We start from the raw sequence: 26,446 nt of genomic DNA, 5'->3' as shown, positions 1-26,446 counted from the left end.
CAGACTTTTTCGAATTTAGAAACTTGGGTATTCATGTTGGCTTTTTGGGTATCTGTCAGGGTCCATGCTTCTGTCCCATACATAACGACGTTGAGAAAGTCTAAGCTGGAGTGTTATACTGAGATACAATTCACTAAATTTACCCGTTATTCTTATTATAATAGTAATTGATATGTGGGTTTAGTATTTTCTATATACTTGCCATAAACGAATGTACATCTAAGCACATGCCATACAAATATTTTCAGTGAAGGGGGTTACGACTTGTGTCAAGTAGACTGCACGCGGACCTGTCGGCTTGACTTGGATTATATTGATACTGAATGCTACAAATTCACGGATACAATTGTGGCAGTATATCCAGAATTAGATTTTATTTGAAATATCAATTTTTTTTCTATATATGTTTATATATTTCTGGCAATATTATATTTAATTTTGTATTAAAATCTAGCAAACGATATAAAATATATGTATTTGTTTCTAAGATGGTGAATAAAATAATAAACGACCCTAGCAACAAACCCTTATTGATCAAATTCGTTTAGTTTGACGGTGATTTAATTCATAACCGTCAAACTAGGCTCGTGTAACAGACATGGAAAAATCAGATTTTACTTATACATACAGCAAATCTCGTTCTCAATTCGGGAAACAATGCTTTTTCTCCGACAGAGGACCGGAGATGATGGAAAGTATACCCTCAGATAAAACACTAGGTAAAAATTTCATATTAAAAAATCCAATTCATCAAGCGCTTCAAAAGAGCAAAAACTTCTCCGAACATGAAGTCAACACATTTAGGTAAAACTATACAACACCTATCCTTATTACATTGATTGACTTTTCAATTTGTGTGAATTTGTCACAACTTTAGGGCTGAATATGTCAATGCCGGAATTAATCACGTAGAAGGAGGCTGGCCAAAGGACATAAACACGGCCGATGCCGAAGCTACACAACGGTACCGTAGAAAAATTGAAAAAGACGATGCTTACGTCCACTGTGTCATGCATTTAAGTCATGTAAATTGCAAATGTATTCAAATCTTAGCATATTCGATACGATCGATTGACTATTCAGGTCGTTTTCAGGATATGGAACATTACATACTGCAAAACAATGCAATCAATGTGTATCAAAAGTACTTCACCGACGTGGATCCGGCACCTCCGATCGAAAAGAGCTCTTGCAGAACGGTGAACGTTTACCGGGATCAAAATACGATCAAAAGACCAATCACCTTCCTTAGCTGGTCTGCTGATAATGGTGCTAGATTAGCAGCGACACATTGCGACTTGGAATTCCATACGGCCACTGCAGAACAGTGCACGCACAGTTACATTTGGGATATAGGTGAGGTTATCGTGTGTTCTCTTTTTTTCATAGAAATATCCTTTTTACAAGCCTCTTCTATGTTTTTAAGTCTTATATTTGTGTGGTTCTTGAAACTAGTTTTTACTAAACGCGCTTATTTATTTTAATTTTGCTTCAAACACACTTTAAGCAAGCGATGCACAGTCAAAATACAACTTTTGTTTTGAACTTGTGACTCACCAGTTCTAGAAATATGAATTTTGAATGGAAATCTAATGCATAAAGGAAAGAAACGAGTTATCTATTGAATCTTTCAAAGGTATTTTGTTTGGGCTTGAAATTGACCATCGCCGTTTCCGCCATGCTTATTCTTTTGCGGATTTTATATTCTCTTGAAATCAAAACACCTAGGTAAATAAAATCGTTGACTTCCTCATAGTCTTTTAAAGCATTGAACTTGATGATAGATTCGAATCTGTCAACGAAAAGGACTTTTGTTTTGTTTATGTTTATCTGAACTGGTCACTTATGTATGTTAACAATGGTAAACGGATTCACGACAACCGCGAGTTCTCGTTAGTAGAATAGTTCACGCGTGTTAATCTCGGTGGATGGAGTTTTTGGGTGTCCAATGCTCTGTGATCGAAATTTTAGTGACGTTATGTGCGGAATAATCACTGAATCGTTAACAATTAATAGCGTACAAGAGCACTATCGAAGGTACAAAAGGTACTCAATAATATCAAGAGTTTCTTATTTTTTACTTTAAAATGCAATTGATCAATGACTAGTATTTATTCGATGCTACTTTAGTATGCGGTCTATCTTCACATATCTACTTTAGTATTACATATCTACCTTCACGTTTTTACTTTAATATACGGTCTCACTGTCCCAGTTCTTACGTGTGACACTGAGACTAAATAATACCGACCCTAACAACCTAATCTTAAATGAATACGGCCAACCCCAACTTAACCTAACCTAACCTGACCCTTAAATAAATAGGTGTTGACTGCTAAGATATCTTTTTTTTAAGTTTGAATTCATCAATATTTTCACAAAAAAAATACAGGATAGGTTAGGTTAAGTTAAGGTTGGCCCTATTCATTTAAGATTTGGTTAAGAGATATGTATCTGCTGACGATATTTTGATAGAAATGCTTCGACAACATTATAGGGCGGCAGGAAAAAAACAATTGTAATAAACATTTCGTTGCTACGATACAAATAAAAAAAAATAGTCGACTGCGATTCAAAGGTAGATCGCATGCTAAGGTAGACCGCATACTAAAGTAGCACCGTTTATTCAAATGTTAAAAATTATTTAATTTTTTTTTTAGCAATATTGTTTCTGTCTAAAAATCTACTCTAATATAAACAATATATCTAATGACCAGAAGTTGGTAGCCTTATTTAAGTATATTCACACAAGTGTTGTAATTTTATAGAAAATCCGAATAAACCACAACTGGTGATTATTCCACATTCGCCGCTTTGCTGTTTAGAGTTCAACCCTCGAGATCCCAACACCCTAGTCGGCGGATTGCTTAGTGGTCAGGTAATGTACACATATCTCGGGTTTCAATAGCGTACGAATTATTCATTGTTTTACACGAACCATTCACTTTTGTAGGTAGCTGCTTTTGATATTCGTCGCGGGTCTAAGCCGTACGAAATATGTCCGATGCATCAAGCGCATCGTGATCCCGTCCGGAACGTTCTACACATTAATTCGAAAACGGGAACGGAGTTCTTTTCCTCGTCAGCTGACGGCCAAGTAAAATGGTAATTGTTGAATAGATACTATTAGGGAAACGTTACAGCTATTGGCCACTTGGAATAATATAAATTATTAATACCAATTGACTGTAAATTATCATAGCAGCAAACAAAAACACCATCAAAGACAATACTAAATAATGTCATAGATTTCTTAGTTTTTTTATATTCAAAATCAAGGCAGCCAACATTAGCATGGCCAATTAATGTAACATTTCTCTTTTTCTTGTTCAAATAAGGAATTAACGAATGTAACAAGTTGGATTATACTGTTAGGTGTAATAACCTAAACTTCACAACCAACTTTAAACAACGTCGTTTATTATATGATGTTAGCATGGTGATATTGATTCTGGTAATCAATCCGAATTGTCTATAAATTATTACCAAAATTATGTGTAATTATTTAGTTTTTTATTAGTATTGTAATGTGGGAATATTAGAGAGAATATTCTATCTAAGTGCATTGGTGGGTGAAAAATAGAGACCCCGGATTAGGCTAACGGGACTCAGTAAGTGCCCGAACAAAGGATACGCTGGAGTTCTCACAGACGAGGTGAGAGTGCGTGCGTAAACAATAGACTCGCTAGAGTAAATCTTTGAGTGCCTAGACAATAGATTAATTAATGGATCAGGAAAGCTGTGCTGTGCAACTTGTCCTTTATAAGGAGGTACACAAGATAGATCAGATTATTCTGGAGTGAGCGGTGATTCTGTGTGTGGACCTCTGGAATCGTTAAATAAATTATCTGAAGCGACTTTGGCCTGAATTTGGATCCTGAACCCACCCCTACGCAAACAATAGACTCGTCAGAGTATATCTTTAAGTGCCTAGACAATAGATTCATTAATGTATCAGGGAAGCTGTGCTGTGCAACTTGTCCTTTATAAGGAGGTACACAAGATAGATCAGATTATTCTGGAGTGAGAGGTGATTCCGTGTGGACCTCTGGAATCGTTAAATAAATGATGTGAAGCGACTTCGCCTGAATTTGTATTCTGAACCCACCCCTACATAACACTATTGAGATTTTCAGAATACCCAATCAAAGTTAGACACTTAATTTAGTGAGTTTAAATCGATTAAATTTTAGGTGGGATACTCGTAAGCTATCTGAACCAACTGATTCGATGATAATAGATCCTGTCAAAGTCGTAGGAGAAGAGCAGTGCGTTAAGAGAGCTTTAGGAGTGAGTTGCCTTGAATATGAAACCACAATTCCTACAAGGTAAAATAATAATTGAGAACATCATCAACTTTAACATCAACTTAATGCAAGTTTATCTCTGCAGATTTATGTGTGGGACCGAGCAAGGTTTAGTAATAGGAGGAAATAGAAAAGGCAAAACACCAATTGAACGTCTTCCCGGAAGGGTGAGTCCTCAAATTAAATCTTCAACAGATCCAAACAAGATGCTCATTGCAGTTGTTTGTTAGTATGCAGCACATTTAGGTCCCGTATACGCCTTGCAAAGGAACCCCGGCTTCGTCAAAAATTTTCTAACAGTCGGTGATTGGACGGCTAGGATATGGTCCGAAGATTGCAAGGAAAGTCCGATCATCTGGACGTACTTTCACCGGGCCAAACTCACCGACGGGGCATGGAGTCCGCTCAGGTACGTTCAAATGAGACATCTTCTTTAATAGTTCAATAAATATGTAACTTCAACGAGCTTTAAAGGTTTTCGTTGTTCATGACGACCCGATGGGATGGCTGCTTGTGCTGTTGGGACATTCTACGCAAGCAAACAGCTCCCGTAGTCACAGCTCAGTTGTGCGACGAACCGCTGACTAAACTAAGACCACAAGATCAAGTAACTTGCACAAATGCATTAGCACACAGCAGTGGCGTCGCTAGGGGTGGTGTTACCTTAAAAATATGATTTTATTAATTGTTAAGACTTATGAGAGAGAAGCGCCAAAAGAGAAGCTAAGTTCACACGTTGTTTCTGGATTGCGTCTCCGTCTGACTGAATCAGTTTACCTTATTACCTTTGGGTAATAAGGCAAACGAGAACTTGAGTGCCAGATGTTTCGTGATCGAGATTTTAGTAACATGCGCGAGATCGCTTTTTGCGGAATAATCCGTTTACCAGATAGAATATGTTTGAACAAAATCCAATTATGGCTCATATTTGATGCTACATATATGTAGCTGCACCAGACGGATTTCGCGGTAGCTGTATAAATACAGAAAGTTGTATATATACAGAAATTGCAATGAGGCGTGTAGCCTCTTGAGGACCGTCATACAACGAATATGTCGAATTAGCGTTTTTCAATTTGAACAATTTGATGTCAACCCAAAAATGGTGTCACCTGGTGCACACCGCACTCCCCGCATGGGCCTAGCGACGCTACTGTATATAGTTATCAAAGGGTACGATTTAACTGTACATTGAGAAAAATACTTTGTATCTTAAAAAAAATGTTTGTGCATTAAACAATCTCGTATTGTGCATCGAATAAAATATTTTGACATTATAAAGAGACCATTAAAAAATATGAAACGATCATTCGAAAAAATAGATTTTAGCATTGGACTAGATACAAAAAGTGGCAACGTTGCACTCTTCCGCTATTGAAATTTGATGACTCAAAAGCAGAGAGATGTAATAAGAATAAAGGGGCCCTTACGAATAAATAATTGTTGTCAACTTTACGCGGTACGTCTCTATAAATACGCTACATCGCACGGAATACAATCGGATCAATTTACTTATAAAAATGTATCCCATGTTGTTTATTGTGTGTTTTTGAATGTATTGTGCAATTTTTACCGATGCTTGCCCATCTTGCGATTAATATAAACAAACAGAGAAGTTTTTATCGGACATACGTCGAGCACCAAGCGTCAAATACTACTGATGCTAAAATTATTTAGATCTGTCCATGGACAGAATGTCACTTGACAAAAAAAGAACACCTAAAGCCACTTCTGTTAATATTACATTTCTCTGGTCAAAAGTGTAATCTTAAATAAATAAAACCAACCCTAACTTAACCTAACCTAACCAAACCATAAATAAATAAAACTTAACCAAACGTTGGTTTGTATTTTGGTATTCGCGACGTTCCCGATACAGTCCATCTGTCATTTTAATGCACATTATTCATCCACTTTTTAAGTAGCAAATATTTTTTTCAATGATCAAAGCAAACTTTCTAATGCAATCTGTATCCATCATTTAGAAATTTACACAAATTTTTTGTAATGTACAGAAATTTTTTTTTAAATGCACGTTTAAATTGTTCCTGTTATCAAATAGATTATTAAAGATGTTATAAAATGATTCTAGGGACGCTTAGTACCGTGCGGTAGTAGTAAAGGTGCTGTGTATCTAGTCGAGTTGTCTGAAAATCTAGGAGTTTCGGCTAAAAATGATAAGCTGCTGCTTACAAATGTACGTATCCAAAATTGTTATTTGTTTATCAACTGTTCGGCGGTTTTATATTTGGTGTTTGATTTTAGATGTTTGAGCGTGAAAGTAAGCGTGAGAGGATTTTAGAGGCGAGGATGCGTGAGTTGAGATTGAAGATGAAGGTGAAGAGTGGACAGCAGGGGGCGGGTGGAGGAGGTGGTGCGACCGGAGACCAGACGAGCGGGAGTGATCAGGATGTGCTCGATGCTGAAGTCGATTATCGTCAAATTGTAGAAAGAGAAGCCAAAGCTCAGCAAGCTCCGCCAACTGTCGATCATATTTTAGGTATTATCAGTTTTGTAAATATTTAAAAAAAATAAACCATTTAAAAGTTCGTGAATTTATATTGTAAATTATACAATAATAATTTTTTTTCCAGAAAACACTGAATAAATTTGGAAGGACATAATTTGAAACATCGAATGGTAAGTCAAGTGATTGAAATAAAAATAATATTAGTTTATAATACATTTGAATAATTTTAATTGTACATTTTTAGGTTAGAACTTCCGAGAGGATTCGCTCCGTTTAATTTTAGCGTATATGAATTAAAATAAATATATGACAATTCGTCTGTATATGTACATACATATAAAAATATGAAATGATATTTTTACATTTAAGATTGATCGCCTTTTTTCATGATAAAATTCATAAATAATAAAAAAAAAAAAAATTAAAACTATGAGAATTTTTATCACTACAAGTTTAGTACTGGAAGATTCACAATTTCTTTTCGCGCTCATTAAATCATAATACGTGCATATTGCTATTCAATTTGTGTTATTTAAAGAATGTATAAGTATGTCATCGTGTAGACTCCTACAAACGATACAACGTCGGTAACAATAATATAATAATACATACATAAATATATAAATTAATGCAAATTATGTATTGGCGGGTGAATTACATTTGTATAATAATATATTCTAAGCGAAGAATCACTCAATGGGTGTTATTGAATCCGCTGAAGACCCACTTCCTTTCTATGTTTGCCCCAACGCCTGACATTTCCTGGATGAATACGGTCGGAAACTTGCGAAGAAGGTCTTCTACTTGATTCGGACTAAGTTGAGGCTCCATTTTTTGAACGTAAGACCACACATAATCGGTGCTGGCCCCAAAAGGATGCACATGCAAAAACGTGGATATTATTCCGATCAGCTTGGCCTCCTTGTCCGACAGACAACCCTGTATCCGAGACGCTTCTTTGGATTCTCCCTGAAATTGCAAAAAAAAAATCATATTCTTATATATATATATATATCTATATATATATCTGGTATATCTCATATTTGTATACCAGAGTTTCCAAGAATTATCATCAGTCATACGAACCTTTTCGATTTGTTCCATATTGGAGATATTTTCTTTGTCGTCTTTGATTTTGTTCAAGTCAAATGCGCACTTTTCAGCAGCATTCATCTTTTCCTTGGCGTTTAGTTTCGCTTCCATGGCTAAGAGTTTGACGGATTCCGAAGCTTGAGCTCGTTTCGCCTGAGTGAGTTGTGTCTCTAACATAGTGATCTGAACTTGAAATTGCTGTATATCTTGCACTTTACTGTCTATATCACATTGCATTTCCGATTTAAGTATGTCTATTTCATTTTTGTACGCTTCTAGTTGACACCGTAAGTTGTCGTTCTCCTCCTGAAAGATTAAAAACACGTTGAATCATATTGAGAAACGAAAAATCGCATTTTTACTTCCCCGAACGGAGACTTTTAATCATTTACCGCTCGAATTAGTACGATCAGGTTAAAAAAAATATATTGAGATTGAAAACCAATAAAAAAAAATCACAATCAACAGAAAAAACATCCGACTATTTATACCAATACTCACTTTTGGCATAGCAATACTAGATTCTGAATTAATGATTCAAAAACCAAAAAATTGTAGAAATTGCACATTTATTTAAATGCTCATATCTCATAAACGAGTTCGGTCTATCGTGTCATGCGGGGAAGACGTGCTCTGCGTTCTCCCCGCTACTACTCGCTTAAACCCGGCTATTGCACGAAATTAAATCTAAAAACTTAACCATCCACTCACTTATTTTACTAATTGCATCCTAGTATAATTTAAGTGTAAAAATAATCAGCAGATCGGTCGTAAAGCGTATTTATATCAGTGAATTCGTAAAATTTTGTCATATTAGTTTTTTTTTGTTTGTGTCTAAAATCTGTGCAAAGCCAATACGGCCGGGGTATATTCGTAATATCTCCCTACCTGAATACAAAAAATAAGGTCCTTTCCCGTCAGTCAATAGTTTGTCCCACAGAAGCAATAAATCTTCCACATAATTGCTTCCAGCAAAATTTTTAACGAACTTTATTTAATAACAAGCAGAAACAGTGTTTCCCAACTTTTTCATATTTAAATTATATCAAAGTAATTCGTGTAATTTTATATTCTTTACTAAATTTATTATTAAAATATTAAATTGCAAACCGCACTCACACATATATAAATCCGTTGTCTCCAAAGAGGCGTCTCACGATAAAGATCCGTAAAAAAGTAGTATAACAATTGCTAATCTATTATTATCATAACTAACTACTTTCACTTACAAAGTAACCCTGTTAAATGGCATGTAATAATTCATAAGTGATCCAAGTGATACCTAGGATGACTATCTGTCAAAGCTGACCACAGAGAAGAGTCTATGGCGGTAAGAACTCACTCCTTGAATGGAAATCTCTCTCAAGTACCGCCTTTTTCTCAACACATCTTGGATAAATGCGAGAAAAATAATATCCAAACCTCCAACAAGGTAAGAGTGACGATGGATGATAGCTTAGCTAATAGAAACCTGTATTTAGCCACGTACAATGTAAGAACGTTATCGAGTGAAGGAAGTGTGCTTGCATTAGAGAATGAATTAGAAAGTATCAAATGGGATTTAGTAGGACTTAGCGAAGTAAGACGAAAACAGGAAAACCAAATAATCCTAAAAAGTGGTAACTGTCTCTACTGGAGAGGGCTACCAAATGGTAGAATAGGAGGAGTAGGGTTTCTTATCAATAAGAGAATAGAAAGAAATATTATAGAAATAAACGACATATCGGAACGTATATGCTATGTAGTATTAAGAATCTCGAGCAGGTACACTTGTCAAATCTTCCAAGTGTACGCCCCCACATCTAGCCACCCAGACGAGGAAATAGAAGACTTCTACGAAAAACTACAGGGCGCATACGATAATAGCCGCCACCACTTTAAAATAATCATGGGCGACTTTAACGCAAAAATAGGACAAAAGGCAAACACAGAAAGAGCAGTAGGCAATTTTGGTACCGGCCAAAGAAACGACAGAGGCGATCGCCTCATAGAATTCGCAGAACACAACAGGCTCTTTATCACTAATTCATTTTTCAGGAAAAACACCAACAATAAGTGGACTTGGGAGAGTCCTAAAGGAGACAGAAACGAAATCGATTTCATCCTAACAAATGCCCTGCACTCCGTTAAAGACGTTAGTGTTTTAAGTAAAGTAGATATAGGTAGCGATCACAGACTAGTCCGTGCCAGGATGGCCATTAATATAAATTGCGAACGTAGGAAATTAATAAAAGGATGCAGTAACTCTCCAGATTTCGCTCAACTAAGGTCTAGGAAAAAGGAATTCGAACTCGAACTTGGAAATCGATACGGGAAATTAAACCCAGAAGCAGACATCGAGGAATTGAACACTGTAATTAGTTCGGTTCTAGCCTCAACAGGTAAGAAATTAGTTGGACTCAGGAAACAGATTAAGCTAAGTAAAATTTCAGAGGAAACCAAAAATCTAATTAAGCATAAAAGGAAGTTAGATAGGGATAATAATAAGCAAGAATACAATCTAGTAAATAAGGAAATTAAGAAGAGAATAGTCAGGGATGTCAGGGATTTTAACAGCAAGCTAATAGAAAATACCATTAAGAATAACCGTAGCCTGAAAAAGTGCAAACAAGATCTTTTCTTAGGCAAAAACCAAATGATCGCAATCAGATCAGAGAGCGGAGTAATAATTAGAGCGGAGTAATAAAGAGATCATAGACAGAGTTTATACGTTCTATGCAAAACTTTACGAGAACAACAACGGTCAATTTCCCGCTCCGGAATCGACACACGGCCAAAGGGTTCCTGCAGTATTGCCTAGCGAAGTAGAGGCCGCGCTAAAAACTGCAAAAAACGGTAAAACCCCAGGGGAAGATAATATTCCCATTGACTTACTAAAATGTGGCGGCCCCCCCCTAATTAATATCTTAGCTAGGCTTTTCAGCAAATGCATCCAGAACCAAGCTATACCAGAAGGATGGAATAACGCAACTATCATTTTAATACACAAAAAAGGCGACAAAAGCGATATCAAGAACTACCGACCCATTAGTTTACTTTCAGCGGTCTACAAGCTCTTCACGAAGGTTATTACAGAAAGGCTGAAGAATATCCTCGACGAGAACCAACCTATAGAGCAGGCAGGGTTTAGGGCAAATTTCAGCACAATGGACCACCTCCAAGTAGTTGGCGAACTAATCGAGCGCGCCAACGAATATCAACGGCCATTGTGCCTAGGTTTCGTCGATTATGAGAAAGCCTTCGATACAGTTAGTCATAATGCAGTACTTAACGCTCTACAAACACAGGGAGTGCCGGAACCCTATGTGGGACTGTTAGCTGCAATATATAAGAATGCCACAGCTTCGGTTAAAATTTTTTCAGGTACAGATAGATTTAGCATAGGAAAAGGAGTAAGACAAGGAGATACAATCTCGCCCAAGTTATTCAATGCGGTGCTTGAGGGAGTTTTCAGGAACTTGGATTGGGATACAGCCGGAGTAAGCATCAATGGTCGCTTTTTGAGTCACCTTCGGTTCGCAGACGATATAGTTTTAGTAGCTCGTGATTCAGCTGACCTACTTATCAGACTAACACAGCTGGACAGAGAAAGTAGAAAAGTAGGATTAAAAATTAACGTAGATAAGACTAAACTAATGTTCAATAGTTATTGCATGCCTGATAGCATCCCCTTAGATGATAAACCAGTAGAAGTAGTAAATAATTATTTATATTTAGGTCAAATAATTGACATGTATGGTAGTAAAACTGAAGAGATAAAGAGACGTATGAAATTAGGATGGAGTGCATTTGGACGGATGAATGCTGTTTTTAAATCAAAAATGCCACTCTGCCTGAAGAAAAGGATCTTTGATCAATGCGTTTTGCCAGTGATGACGTATGGATGTGAAACTTGGACACTGAACGCCAAGATGCTAAATAAAATCCAATGCACTCAAAGAAGTATGGAACGCTGTATGCTTGGCATAACGAGGAAAGACAGAAAGCGGAACACGTGGGTGAGAAATATGACAAGGGTAGTGGACATAGTGGATAGAGTGAAGAGATTGAAATGGCAATGGGCGGGTCACGTAGCTAGGAGGATGGACGAAAGGTGGACAAAAGAAGTGCTTGAATGGTACCCGAGAGAAGGCAAAAGAGTAAAAGGAAGACCGCAAGGAAGATGGGTGAACGAAATTAGGAAAATGTGCGGAATGAGATGGATGAGTGTTGCGCAAAACAGAGACGAGTGGAAGCGTGTTGGAGAGGCCTTCATCCAGCAGTGGATGGCGAATGGCTGTAAATGATGATGATGATGATGATCTCATAAACAAGAGGAAGTCAACAAATATCATTGTCATATTCGAATTCAGTGGGTCAAACTTAGTAAAGATTGATCAGTCTTAGCTCTGGTATTTTTGTTTGTTGCTCAGTATTATTAATCGGAATAGTGAGTTTAATTCTGAATATGGACTTTGATAGATACCTTGAGCGCATCCCCGTCTAATTTGGTCTTCTTCCGAGGACTGTTTCCTTCAACGTCGTCGGTATCGCTGCAGTCCATTTCTTCACCGCCGTAAGACTCTTGAAGGAAATCTTCCAATTGAATGCTACGGATTTCCTGAAAAACGATACGACTGTAAGTTGAATCCGACGGTTTTTCAGCGTGGAAATCAAACTGTTGAGCTTTGTACATGCTAATTTTATTTTTAAAAAATTAATCTATATAATCTTTTATGGCAAATTATAAAATAAAATAACAAATTACACAATTAACATAATGAATTTGAACGAAAAACGTAAGTGCGAGTATGAATATTAATTATACATTACGCACCCGGAGTATAATTGAAAACAAAAAGACTGTTTCAATTCAGCTCAATAAATAAACAATATTCCAAATAGAACATTTTTCATACATACAATGTTAAATCACCACCTCTCGTAACAAATGGGCAAACAATTACGACCAAAAAATTATTTTAAATATTATTTCAAGTGACGACATACATACTAACTACATACATAATATCTACATGGAAAGCATTAAACAATAAATAAATAAAATTTAGTTAAGAAAAAGAAAAAATCATACTTATCCATATTAATAAATACAGCATAATCGAAGTAGTTGAGATACCAGATAGTAAATCAAATTTACTTTGTAATACTCAAAGCTTAACATTAAACAGAATCAGAACACTCGCGATGGCTCGTATCATCAGGCCTATTTTGAATGTTGATGCTTCAATCACTGAATCAGATTAGTTGAACTTACTAGATGTATATCAACTGAAAAATTGTCTACGAATGATACATTCTGTGTATAGAATAATCCAAAAATAGACAAACAGATGTACGAGTCATCACGACGCCCTCGAAATATTACACAATATACACACGGCCTGTTTAGTACAACGTAAATACATTAATAAATAAACCTTGTATATATATTTTTAAAGCAAATTAAATTAAAATAATACTACTAAATGATAATACATATCAAAACAAGTATGTATGTACAGGCCCAGCTCGAGGGTACATGGCGCTCCTAGGCAGATGGTTTTAGCCCTCCCCCCTCTTATATTTTTAAACAATAAATTTTATGAAAGTTCTTGAAGTTTTATGTTGAAGAAAAATATATTAAGACAAAAAAACAATTTTTTTTTTATTCAAAATAGGCACTTTTTATGTATAAAAATGAATAAAATACGGATAACTATGAATAAATTCGATAATGAAGACATTAATTTATATTCAACAATGAATTGAAGAATTTTATAGGGTGACATTTCTTCTTTCGAATATGATTGTTTAAGATATTTAATTTCGTGAAGCAAATCCATTGATATATGTATATGTATATACATAAATATGTTTCAGCGGTATTTTATATAAAATGCAATTCCAAATTACTATTTGTACCGACGAAAGTTTACTTTTTTACAAGTTTTATTCGTGAGTCGTTGATATTTGTCAGTCAACTTCCTGCGTTCCTCGTAAATTATAATATTTTACAATCAGTATTGTTTCTTCGAGTAGAAAAATTAAGTTGAATATAGAATGTTTTATAAGTTCAAAGTAAACCAAATTATTTTTTATTTATTTAATAATCAAAAAAAGAAAAATGGGGGGCGCCTCGCAGCGCCCTAGGCATGTGCCTAGTCCGCTGCACCATTGAGCCGGCCCTGCATATGTATGTGTGTTAACACAGTAAAAAAATAAACAATTGAATATAGAAAAATATAGATGGCAACGGCAACTTTATTTTGTATAAAAATAATGAAATGACTTTTTATAATTGCTCTTTTGTTTTTATATTTGCAAAAAAAAAAACAAAACAATTTTTAAATACATATTATTTTAATTTTACTTATTTTTAAATATATGTAATGTACTCACCGGAATATAACTATCAGAAAGTGAAGAAAATTTTCAATCGACAGTTACGTACTTACCGATCCATTGAAATAGGAGACTAAAGAGTTTTACTACATAAAATAAATAATGATAAACAAACATGTGGGAAAAAACCATGCTGTTATTATTGTGATATATAAATACAGAAACACATTGATTATCTAGAACCAAGAATAAATTCTTAGTACATATTTGAATCAACGTATTTACTGTATGTTGTTAATCAAATCGGTCATTCTGAAAGTGGCCTAAATGTTCAAATGCACTATTTCATACGATTGAAACCACTTTCGGAATCACTGACGGTTATGTTTTCTAATGCTAAGTGAACTTCAACGACATGTCCCTTGAAATAATATTCAACGTTACGCACGACAATGAATCCACAATGTAATTCATCACCCATATTATATCTTACCTCAACAAAAGGCATACAATATCATAACTTCTGCATACAACTCAACCGGTACGATCTTTCGCCTCGACATGCACGTTAATCCCTCGTCAATTATGCGAGAGGCTGCATATACAACTTACCATAATGGGAAAATTCGAAAGATCATATTGGAGTGAAATTTTATCAATACGTACGTGCTACCAATTCAATACAAAATTATAAAAATCACCATGTATTTTGGTTTCGGTTGTGATTTTGCATTAAATTTGAATGAGAGTCTGATTTTAAAAACAACTTAAAATCTTCTATCACAGAATAGAATTCGAGAAATATGTTAAAAAAAATTCAGATGAAGTCAGCTGATGATGGAATGATGATTAGATTACCAATTGAACTGTGACCTCAAGGGCCACGGATCCGACTGATTTCAGCGTAAGCGAAATGTAACAAACACATGGGCATGTGCGTGAATACGGTCCATTATTATTAGTATAAGAACTTTCAAAAAAGTACTTTTCTTCAGCATTGCAGACGGCTTTTTTTTTATCAAAACAACTTACATTTAATAACGTAAGTTCATTCGTTACCTGATTTGAGGAAACTTACCGATGATTGTTTCTTCCACATGTCAATGTTTTTGCGTTGAGCTTTGGTGAAATGATCCCAGACCTTCTTGTGAGAAGCGGCCGCAAATACCTTCTCCACCTGTGAGACTGCATCGGCACCATAACAGAGTTCAAAATATCTCAGCACATACTACTTATAATAATAAAAATTATATCAGGAGCGGCACCTTCTATCCCCCAAACACGGCGAATAACCACTTTGACTATACTTTCGGTACTTTGTTATCGATGAATGTTTTCATCTCAATCGTTAAATTCAATCCCTGCTAGCGGCATTCTTTTAAACACCAATCTCAGTACATAATAAACATCGTACTTAAACATATTTAATTCAAACAATCAATACGGAAAAGAATTAAAAAAATACCACTCGGAGAGATATACCATACTTTTATATATATATATATATGTAGAAGCAAAATTATCAATTAATTATATGATTCATCTAAAAGACTTATATAATATAACAAACCACAAAAGAACACAGATGTGACGCGTAAAATAATTATACAGACTCAAATAAGAATAAAATACTCCATAGAAAAAGTCAAATTCTCGTTCTATATATAATAATATATCATAATGATTCATCGTATAATTTATTTACAAGTCAATTTCTAAATTTTGAAATGTATTTTAATCATAAAAAAAAAATGTGAATGTGTAGACACTAACTATAAATCCTACACGTTTAAAAAGAACATTTCAATTCTTGTGAAAATAATATATAATAGTAATAGAAAACATATCGATGGATGACGATGATCATATAGTATAAAAAAAATGGATTCCGCACACCAGCCAATGTCGTCATCTGCTGCTTATCGTATCCATCTCAATACATATATCTTTAAAATACACATATTCCTCTATTTACACAGTAATAATTTCATCTTAAGATAGCATTCACAAATAAAAGCTACTTACAAGGATTGAAAGACTGCATATAAGCTTTCATTATTAACTAACTGCTTTCCGGTTGTATACGGAATACAGTTTGGTGGTTGATGAACGACATACAACTCACAATTATCATGATCTAAAGAAACTAAAATCATTTTGGCCAACTCTGTGGAAACGATTTTGTTCGCTTTTACCATGTAAATGTAAGGAATATTGTACATATGCATATATATATATATATATATATATATATATATATATATATATATATATATATATATATGTACACACACACATATATATATATATATATATATATATATATATATATATATATATATATATATATATATATATATATATATATATATATATATATATGTAAATAAAAATCCCCATTATTATTTAATTGATAAATATGTGTATCAATACAGAAAAATGTGCCATATACTATTCAAAATATATATACTGAAACCCCACCTTCCTCCAGACATACGGTTATGTAAATAATCAGGGACGGTAAACGTGTTTAATAATATGTTGTAATTCATAATGCTATACGAGTGTTAAATATTTAAAAAAATTGAAATATTAACAAAGCCGAAAATCCGAGTCGCTTACATATTTATATTAATTTATTGAATATTTAATTTCTAATAATAGAAATGATAAAAGACTGTTAATTCTAACTACATGTATATAATACTTCTTAATGGCAGTGGCGGATTTGGGTCTTTGATTGAACAAGGGCCCCGAAATAGTAATTTAAATATTTTTTTGATGAATTATAGTTTTTCTATACCAATCAAGAAAGTTGAATAAATAACGTTTAACTTGAACTGTTTTCTCAAAATATCGCAGACGATAATAAAAGTCAATGGGGGGCGTATATGCGCGCACGTACGCATTCGGTAGCCAGAAGAAAATTGTTAGTCCACGAACGACTAAATAAATAAATAGCATTATAGTGTAGGAATATAGCACAACTTGTGCTATTACGAATCAAAACCAGTGATCTCATACATTTCACACCAATCATGATCGCTCCCGTATAAACAACGTCCCCTTGGAACATTCCAGAAGAAAGAGTTCATCGCTCGATCGTAAAACGAACGAAACCCAACAGTGATGTCATCAGGAAACTGTAACACGTGTCCTGAAGACGTTTACACGTGGCACACGACCGCATTCTTAATTGAACGACGTCCTGGCGCTGACCCCATAGCTATAAAACACGCGCCCCGAAAACATATCAACACACGTGTCCCGAAAACACGTGCCTCGAAAACAGGTCAACACACGGATAAAACACGTGTCCTGGAGACGAAGACAAAGCATCTGCACATGGCACGCTTCAAGCCAGAACGTACATAAAGCGACGCACCAGCCCCAAACATCAGAGTGAACCTCTGGAGTTCAACCAGCTCACTTCTTCGTACATACAATAACCACTGTAACAATTGAACAAAAATAAACGATTCTCTTACAAACACAAACGTTGTTCACTTAGACCGGGACACGTACTAAAATAGTATAACTAAAATTTAAATATCAATCGCATACATCAAAGGAGACAAATCCATACGACTAAATGTGGAGCCGGCATCATGTGAATTACAATTATTAAACACAAGTCCGTCCCTGATGACGATATTAGAAACGCACACAAATATTCCAACACAGTGGGACGACGCACACTTTCAAAACCAACGTGTGACTATGCATTTGTAAATAAAACTATAACAATCGATCTGAAAAACGCCGTGATTATAATAAAGGTACTTAATAGATATCCTCCTACTCATACATGCAAGGATACTCCAAAAAAGACGGACAGTATGAAACCAAATAAAAATAATTAGTTATTAAAAATTTTTTTAAAGCTCTTTAGAATTAAAATAATATACAATGGATATTACAATGTGTGAATGAATGATGATCAAAAAAAAAAAAATTAAAATAAAAACGTATGAGATTTAAATCGAGTGATTGAAATCGACAAAATTACGACATAAGTTTCATCTAGATGAAATTTTTGTTTCGTTACCGTCTCGTAACCATTTCTACCACTTACACACGACAATGTTGACCATTATTTTGCGACTGACTTGTCTTACTTTCGCCTGACTTTCGTTTACTTACCACAATTGCAACACATCTCTCTAACGGAGCGCGCGCACATCAGCTCCGAACCGATCGTGTCGGTTACCAGACGTCGAGTCTTACGTGTCCGCGTACGGAGACGAGCACAATTCGAAGCAAGAGCTAGCTGCACATGTATAATAATAATACACGTTCAAATTGTGACCTTCGTCCGCACACGTGTGTGTGTATTGCATTCAGTGTGATCGTCGAGTGTGATTATTTCAAGTAAAACTTTACTTAAAATAATATCAGTTAATTTATGAAAGATATTTCGCAAGTGAAATAAATTTGTATTGTGGATCTTTTTTTGTTTGTCTTTATAGATGTTCGTTTCAAAAGTAACTTACATTGACTTAGGATTCCTTGCATTTTTTGTTTGGCTTCGTCTTTGGCGCGTTGTATCTCCTCGTCGTATTGGGTTTTCTCGTTCAGGAGTCTTCTCACGTGCGAATTTGTGCTCTGTATCATGGAATAGAATACGTTCACGTTCTTTTTATTGCAATCGCCTCTTTCCAGCCACGTTATCACGACCTGAATGACAAAAAAAACAATACCTTTGAATAAAAATTGTCAAATGTATATATATTTTTTACATTATGAAGCAGCATCGAGCCGATTGACACAATTCTAAATGAACACAATCTTATATGAAATATGAATACCAAGACTCTTATTTGTTCGTATTGTCATTAGGAATTCCAACACTGGTAATATTTAAATCAGTTCTACCAGTTTCTGTCAAAATTCGACCTTCGGTACTACCAATAGGCCAAAATAGACGACCGGTAGTACCAAAATATTATAATTTCAATTGTATGTTGTAATCGACTACTTTGTAAGATTAGTCGAAGAATGAGTCGACACTCAATTTGACCTGCTATTCAAAGGAGCCACCAAGTGCATTATAAATTTAAAATCAAAGATAAATATCAGAATCTAGTTTGTTCGTGTTGTCATTGGGGATTCCAAAACTGGTTTGAGGTCAAAATTCGAACTTTAGTACTAATATGATGTTTGAATTGTTTTGAATTTCCAAAAAAAAAAACGTTATATTGACTAGTTTGTATAGATTAGTCGACATTAAACATCCATTTTGACCTGCTATTCAAAGAAGCCGCCGAGTGCATTATAAATTTAAAATCGAAGATAAATATCAGAATCTAGTTTCAGATAAAATCAGAATTTAGTTTGTTCTTGTTGTCATTGGGGATTCCAAAACCGAACCCAACCACTACCAAAACCGGTTTTCGGTCAAAATTCAACCTTTAGTACCACCGAAATATAATAATTTCAATTTTATGTTGGTTCAATTGTATTGAATTTGAAAAAAAAAACGTTGTATCAGCTAGTTTGTATGGATTATTCGACACTCAACATCCATTTTGACTTGCTATTCAAAGAAGCCGCTAAGTGTATACATTTAAAATCAAAGATAAAGTATGCCAAAACTATTGTACTGTAACGTGCGAACATGAGAGAGAGTACCCACTGTCTAAGTGCATTGATGGGTGAACAATAGAGGCCCTGGATTGGGCTAACAGGACTCGAACAGGTCCTCGAACTAAGGATACGCTAGAGTTCTCACAGACCTGGGCAAGTGCGTGCGTAAACAATAGAATCGCCAGGGTAGACCTTTAAATGCCTAGACAATAGACACATTAATGGATCGGGGAAGCTGTGCTGTGCAACTTTATTTTAATTAGGGGGTACACACAGTAAATCAGAGCATTCTGGAGTGAGCGGTGGTTCCACGTGGACCTCTGGGATCGTTGAATAAATGATGTGAGGCGACTTTAGCCTTTCATTTGGATCCTGAACCCACCAGTTCTTATACCTGAGACTATTTCCGAATACATATACTAACAATTGATTTGTAACTCGTCGCCTTTCGATTTTTTTCACTTGACAATTATTTAAATATATAATATATAATATTTAAAAGAGGAATATATACATAATTGCACTTCGGTTTATATAGTACTAGTGTTTTTACCCGGCTTCGCTCGGGATTTGTAATATAAACCGCTTAACCCTTTGCCCACGGCAATAAATATAGCGGCACCGTTTTCGCGAATTTGGCAATCGGGTTTTCGACCTTAAATACAGATTTTAATATTTACTCAAGTGACCTGATATGTTAATTAACACAAAGTATTATTTTAAACAATAAAATACATAATATATCTCATAGTTTTGGCTTAATTGTTAAATAATCATTCTTCATACAATTGAGACGTATCGTCGCCATTGTTCAACAGACGTGACGTCACATAAACGACTTTTCAGTATGGTTCCACAAAAAACTAATTTTGACTGGTATATATACATTTTAAGCAAATTGAATAGATGGCATTCAACTCTCAGTAATATTTCAACCAATTTTGAACCTTAAAACAGTTGAAATAGGCGCATATAAGCTTCAAAATCCTGTGCAAAGTTCAGAAATTCTATGGAAGACAGCCGCGCTACAGACTTGTCGCCCAAAGCTTCCATAGAAGACGGCCGCGGGCAAACGGTTAAACATGGCCAATCTAATAGTAAAGTAAACAATCTAAGTTCATATGGTCTAAACTTGAGTGCAATTAATTACGTCTAAAAGCTTACCAGCAAGTGGAGGCAATTTTTTTTAAGTGAAATTTTAAAAATCACAATTCTACCAACTAAATTGTCTCAAAATGATTAATGAAAACTTTTAAGATTACGAACTCAATTATTTTATTTCTAATTTGCATAAATTCTTCCACTCATACAAGAGAACGTTTTGAATCATGTCAACCGACCTACGACCACCTGCTTGTATTACAAAAAGATATATACTTGTACAGCTTGGATGAAATTCTCATCTTGTTTAATCTTTTCACATATGGCAGCAGCCTCGTGATCAGAGTAATGATGTATAGGAGGCGGAGACGGCGGCCGATACAGTGTAACCTGCCTTTCCAAATGCCGCGCAGCCCTCTGTAGAGCGCGCTGCTTACACTCCCACTCATGCTTATCATCCCTCGCCTGGGCATAGTCGACATGCAACCGAGCACAATTAGCCGGATCTGTCTTATTATCGATACGTATCCTATAACCGGACAAGTAAACGGCGCCGTCCACCGACTGCTCATATACAAATCGGATGTGGCAGAAATTTTTCTTGGAGAGCCGCAACGACGTGATCTGACCACACCTCTCGAATATCTCCGTGAGTATATCCTCGGTGATGTTCTCCGGCAGGCCGCCGACGAAGACCGTCCGACAACCGGGAGGACGCTCTCTCGTCGTCGGGGGAGCTGAGCTCGGATAAGGCGGCAGTAACGTACATGACTTCATTTGAATAGTCTCCTTAACGGCACCCATCGGAATATTGTTTATGCCCATTATTCCGCTGATGGGATTGTTGATACCCATTGATAAGTCGTTTCCAGGCATTGATATGCCGTCTCCGCCCATGGGCATTGCATTGCCGGTGTTGATTGGCATTCCGTTCGCACCGGTTATTTGCATGTTGTTCATTTGGTTGTTGTCGTTGATGTTCGGATTGTCGATTTGAGATGGCATCATCGTGTATTGACCCATTCCCATCATTGAGGGATCCATCATCATGCCACCCATCCCACCGACCATTCCCATCGGCGCTCCGATCATGCCGCCTCCATACATACTACCCATTCCCATCCCTCCATACATCATACCTAAAATTAAACAAATTAGACAAATGGTTATATGAAATATCTGACATGGATTTCGAGACGGTTTTCTTACCAGGTTGTGGAGCGATGCCACCAGATTGTATGTTATTATCGGGAATGATATCTTCTGGAACTCTATTATCGCTATTTTTGCCAGAGCTGTTGCTGCGATCGTTCTGACTGTCTGGTATTCTATTATTGCCCTTGTATAAAGCTCTGTTTCGGTCGTGTCTGTCTCGTCGGTCCTTGTCGTCGTTGTGATCTTTCCGGTCTCTTCTCCGGCTGTTGTCTCTATCGTGAGAACGTTTCTTGTTCATCCCCCGATTATCGTTCATTTGCTGCTGCGATGGGTGGTCAGAATTCTGTTCGAAGTTGTCGTTGATTCTGTGCTGACTATTGTCGTCGATGTTCAAGCTGTTGTCGGAAGGCAGTGGGGGTAGATTTTTGTTCATGTTGAATTCGAGCGGTGCATCGTTCATTCCGGGCATCAGCATGTTGTGGTTTATGTTGAAGTTTTGATGCATATTTTCAAAACCCTGTCCGCCAAGCATCGGAATTCCAGACACTGAAATCATCATGTAAAATAATAAGAACACGTAGAAGCTGAATATGTTTGGAATATGTTTCTATGTGCTGAATTTTCAAGCATTTTAACCCTTTGAGTGCTGACGTCTTTTCTGTTGAAAGCCTGCTATGCTGAAAATTTCGCCAACATTTTCAACTAGAATTATTTAGAAATCCAATAAAAACTGTAGCTAATCCCAACAAACCCTAGAAAAATACCGCCGAGGATTTCGAGTTTTGTAAAGGTGTGTTTAGACTCTCTAATATATCTTGCAACAATATAAAACAATCAAAAGAAGTCTATTAATGAATTTATTTTTCCAAAACAAGTTCCATCTTCTTCATTGTTGTAAAAATGTAATGCTCACAATCTAAATGCCAAGCCATAATCTAAAATACTCAGCAATTAGGGATTTCCATCGGGAAATTCTGCTATGGTTATAAATTCAGAAAGTCGGGTGTAAACCAGTCTTTACAAACATTAACACAGATTACACGACCCATGTTCAATGCTACCTGGAAAGGGTTAACGGATAGTATTCTTTTTTACTTTGCACATGCTCAAAATACAACGCCTATTGGCGTGTTTCAGGCCCATGGACTTGTTGGCAAAATGACGATCGGCATTCAAAGGGTTAAAATACTAAACAGACTAATATCTAAAAAAACTAGTAAGTGCTTGAAACTTATTAAAATATACATTGGAAATAAAAACAAGAATAAAATTAGTCAAGGATGGCGATTAAATTCTTAAAATAATATATATAAAAATGGACGGGATGTATGTATGTATGTATGATTGTATGTACGAGTGCGTGGACAAGTATGGAGATTTCAAAAAAAACAAATTTTAGTTATATCGATTTCGAATCCGATTTTGGTTCCAGTTTCGGTTCTGATTCCCGATACCTATTTCAGTTCCGGTTTTCAATTCCGGTTACGACTTCGGTTCCGATGAAAATTGTTGTTTTTTACTAGGCTTTTCTATGTTTTTATTACAATTATTATACTTACTTTAATGCATGTATCAAATTTTTTCCAAAACCATCCGTTAAAATATCAACGGGCACAACACTAGTTCTACATAGAACTGGTTAAAATTATTCGTATCGATTAGCAAACATATCAAAGTTAAGCAATCAATATTGCATTTTATCACTGAACCACATATTATTATTCATCGAAGAAAACAGTTCTACAGCAGATACATAAGTTCCTGGTAAACAATGACAATATTTGTCAATATTTTTATAGGAGACATTATTTTCGCTGAAGGCTTCGTATATTTAAATTCATCTATTAGATAAAAAAGCGCGTACTGGTTTTATCTCACGACTTACCCGGACAGATATTCAAAAAATCTGTACTGTATGGTAAAAACTGTACGAATGGTCACCTTGAGTTAGCATAACTTCTAAGCGAGATATTCTTTATTGGTCACTGCATTATAAATAGACTGGGGAGAATTTGTGACATTGTAAACATTATGTAAGTGGAGGAGTATTTTGGATCGATCAGTGAGTAATTGAGGAAGACAATGAAAACATTGAGATAAATAGAGAAGAATTACTCATGGGGGGCGGAGGCAGGGGCGCATTATGTAAGTTTCCAGGAAACGGAAACGACATGATGGCCAGGAGTGCCGCAGCCAGCCCTCGACGACAGCCCTCTACCCTCTACCCTCCACACTCAGCACTCAACACTGCACCCTTTCACCAACAATGCCCAATGCCAGCTTCTCTCACTAGACACTCGTGGCCACAGTCCTCTATTTTACACCCTACTAACGAATTTTAAAAATCTATATTTTCGGATAACGTAACAAATTCAACATGAATAGGATATCGATTAATATTTCAACTCATTCAAATTGAATGAAATTCTTTCTTATGATTGTAAGAACCAAAGATTTGGAGCAACCACTTTTTATAAACCTCCTTTACGTTTCAATTACGATTATTGGAGTTGGTTCTCTCCAATACCTAAATACTTGCTCCAACCCCGCTCCAGCTCCGCTCCGTGCTCCGAATAGTTTTAATAGGAATCATATTATTTATCATCTTTATTTTTTTTTTTTATTATTTTTATTTTACATATATACCAGGAAGGCCTTACAGGTAAATCCCAATGCGCCTTCCTGGCCAATTACAAATACAAATACAGCATTTTTATTATAAGTCGTTGAATTGCGAGACACTGAAAAAACTCGCAAATTAACGAGACATCTATGAATTGTACATAAATTTTTATTGTACATCAATCAAATTTTTCAAATAGTGGTGACATAGTAGGTAGGAAGGATTTTTAGCCAATTTTTTTTTCCGGGAACCGTTTCAACAATGAAATCAGAGAAAATTGGCAAACTCTGATAGGAAACGATCAACCTGGAGTCACAAATCCAGGTCTGACCAACAGCATACTCTGAAAAATTCATTTTCATTCAGGGATAGAACCCGGCACCTTCTTGACGGTAAGCAGAAGCTTAACGTCCGAGCTATGCTGCTGGCTATTTTATTTATATACATATAATAAAAAAAAATATTTATAGACAATTTATTTATTATTAAAATATTTAATATATAGCCAGCAGTATGGGTCAAACTGCTAATCGATCGTTTCTTATTAGAGTTTGGCAATTTTATGTGATCATTGTTGAGACGGTTCCTCAAAATTGGCAAAAAATCATCTTTCTTGTTGTCACGAATCTTCTGTATTTATTGTGTGTATAATTTGTAAAAATATGTATGGCTACGTTTACACTACCGATATCTACACCCGTGGTCTACCTCATGGGCCCGAATGTGAAATGCCGGAAAACGCAAATATCGGAAGGCAAAGGTCGAAAATCGAAAGATATTAAGTTGAAAGATCAAAAAAAAGGGTGCATGGTAAACGGTACATACTCACTTAATATGCGCGAGCAGGATACAACAGGAACAAGAGGAACAGGCTTTTCTTTCCCTATTCTGCACGCACACATTAATACGGGGGGAAAAGCCTGTTTCTCTTGTTCTTGTTGTATCCTGTTCGCGCAAATTATGTGAGTATGTACCGTTTACCATGCACCCTTTTTTTCGATCTTTCGACTTAAGATCTTTCGATTTTCGATCTTTGCTTTCCGATATTTGCGTTTTCCGGCGTTTCACATTCGGGGTCGTCACGGAGACCGCTACACCCGATACACCTATGGGGGATGAACGAATGAGACGATTGGAATGTTAATGCACGTGTTTTATTTATGACAGCTGAAGGCAGAGTGAGGTGGCTAGCTCCGAACACAATCGAGTTGGTCCCCACTCGCAGGAAGGTGACCAAACTCGACCATGTCGTATAGCGAGCCGCCACACACCCAATATTTAGGAATTTTTCCACAACCAGTTTCTAAATAGCAACCACCGGTTGCAATATGGGAACTGGATATGGAAAAATTCCTAAATATCGGGTGTATCGGGTGTAGATATCGGTAGCGTAAACGTAACCAATAATAACTAAATACATAGATGTCTCAATGGATTAATTTTGTAATTAATTAATTAATTAATTGCTATTTCGTGTTCTTCAGCTTCTGGAAATACAGTGATTTATATAATAATAAAATGCTGCATTGTTTGTAATTAATTTTCCAGGAAGGCGCATTGGGGTCTTCCTGGTATATATATATGTAAAAAATAATGTGGCGGCTCGCTTATACGACATGGTCGAGTTTGGTTGCCTTCCTGCGAGCGGGGACCAACTCGGCTGGGTGCGGAGAGCCGCTACTCACTCTGCCTTCGGCTGTCATAAATAAAACACGCGCGTTCAACATGCCAGTCGTCTCATTCGTTCATCCCCCATAATAAAAATAAAATAAAACACCAGCACATTCG

At 35.9% G+C, this 26,446-nt stretch overlaps 2 protein-coding genes across 2 annotated transcripts; one reads left to right on the top strand and one right to left on the bottom strand.

Annotated features, from left to right (window-relative positions):
- Positions 1-595: 595 nt before the first annotated feature.
- Positions 596-7,756, top strand: Dnai2 (dynein, axonemal, intermediate chain 2). The gene is made up of 13 exons (XM_077441588.1): positions 596-804; positions 878-1,025; positions 1,095-1,356; positions 2,769-2,878; positions 2,954-3,105; positions 4,194-4,328; positions 4,393-4,474; positions 4,538-4,716; positions 4,782-4,914; positions 6,400-6,504; positions 6,573-6,807; positions 6,902-6,947; positions 7,022-7,756. Exons 1-12 carry the CDS (start codon positions 599-601, stop codon positions 6,913-6,915), a joined length of 1,761 nt encoding a protein of 586 aa, XP_077297714.1. The 5' UTR covers positions 596-598; the 3' UTR covers positions 6,916-6,947; positions 7,022-7,756.
- On the bottom strand, positions 6,842-25,838 carry LOC143919326 (ecto-NOX disulfide-thiol exchanger 1). The gene is made up of 9 exons (XM_077441587.1): positions 25,633-25,838; positions 24,151-24,363; positions 22,090-22,581; positions 21,157-22,019; positions 18,687-18,870; positions 15,272-15,378; positions 12,335-12,469; positions 7,864-8,175; positions 6,842-7,746 (listed from the first exon to the last, which is right to left on the bottom strand). The coding sequence occupies exons 2-9, from the start codon at positions 24,206-24,208 to the stop codon at positions 7,471-7,473; spliced, it is 2,427 nt and encodes an 808-aa protein (XP_077297713.1). The 5' UTR covers positions 24,209-24,363; positions 25,633-25,838; the 3' UTR covers positions 6,842-7,470.
- Between the last annotated feature and the right edge of the window lie 608 nt (positions 25,839-26,446).

Source organism: Arctopsyche grandis, chromosome 11, assembly GCF_051622035.1.
Source record: "Arctopsyche grandis isolate Sample6627 chromosome 11, ASM5162203v2, whole genome shotgun sequence".
Taxonomy (NCBI): domain Eukaryota; kingdom Metazoa; phylum Arthropoda; class Insecta; order Trichoptera; family Hydropsychidae; genus Arctopsyche; species Arctopsyche grandis.
Note: the sequence above shows the minus strand (reverse complement) of the source record. Positions and strands in the feature narration are given on the sequence as shown.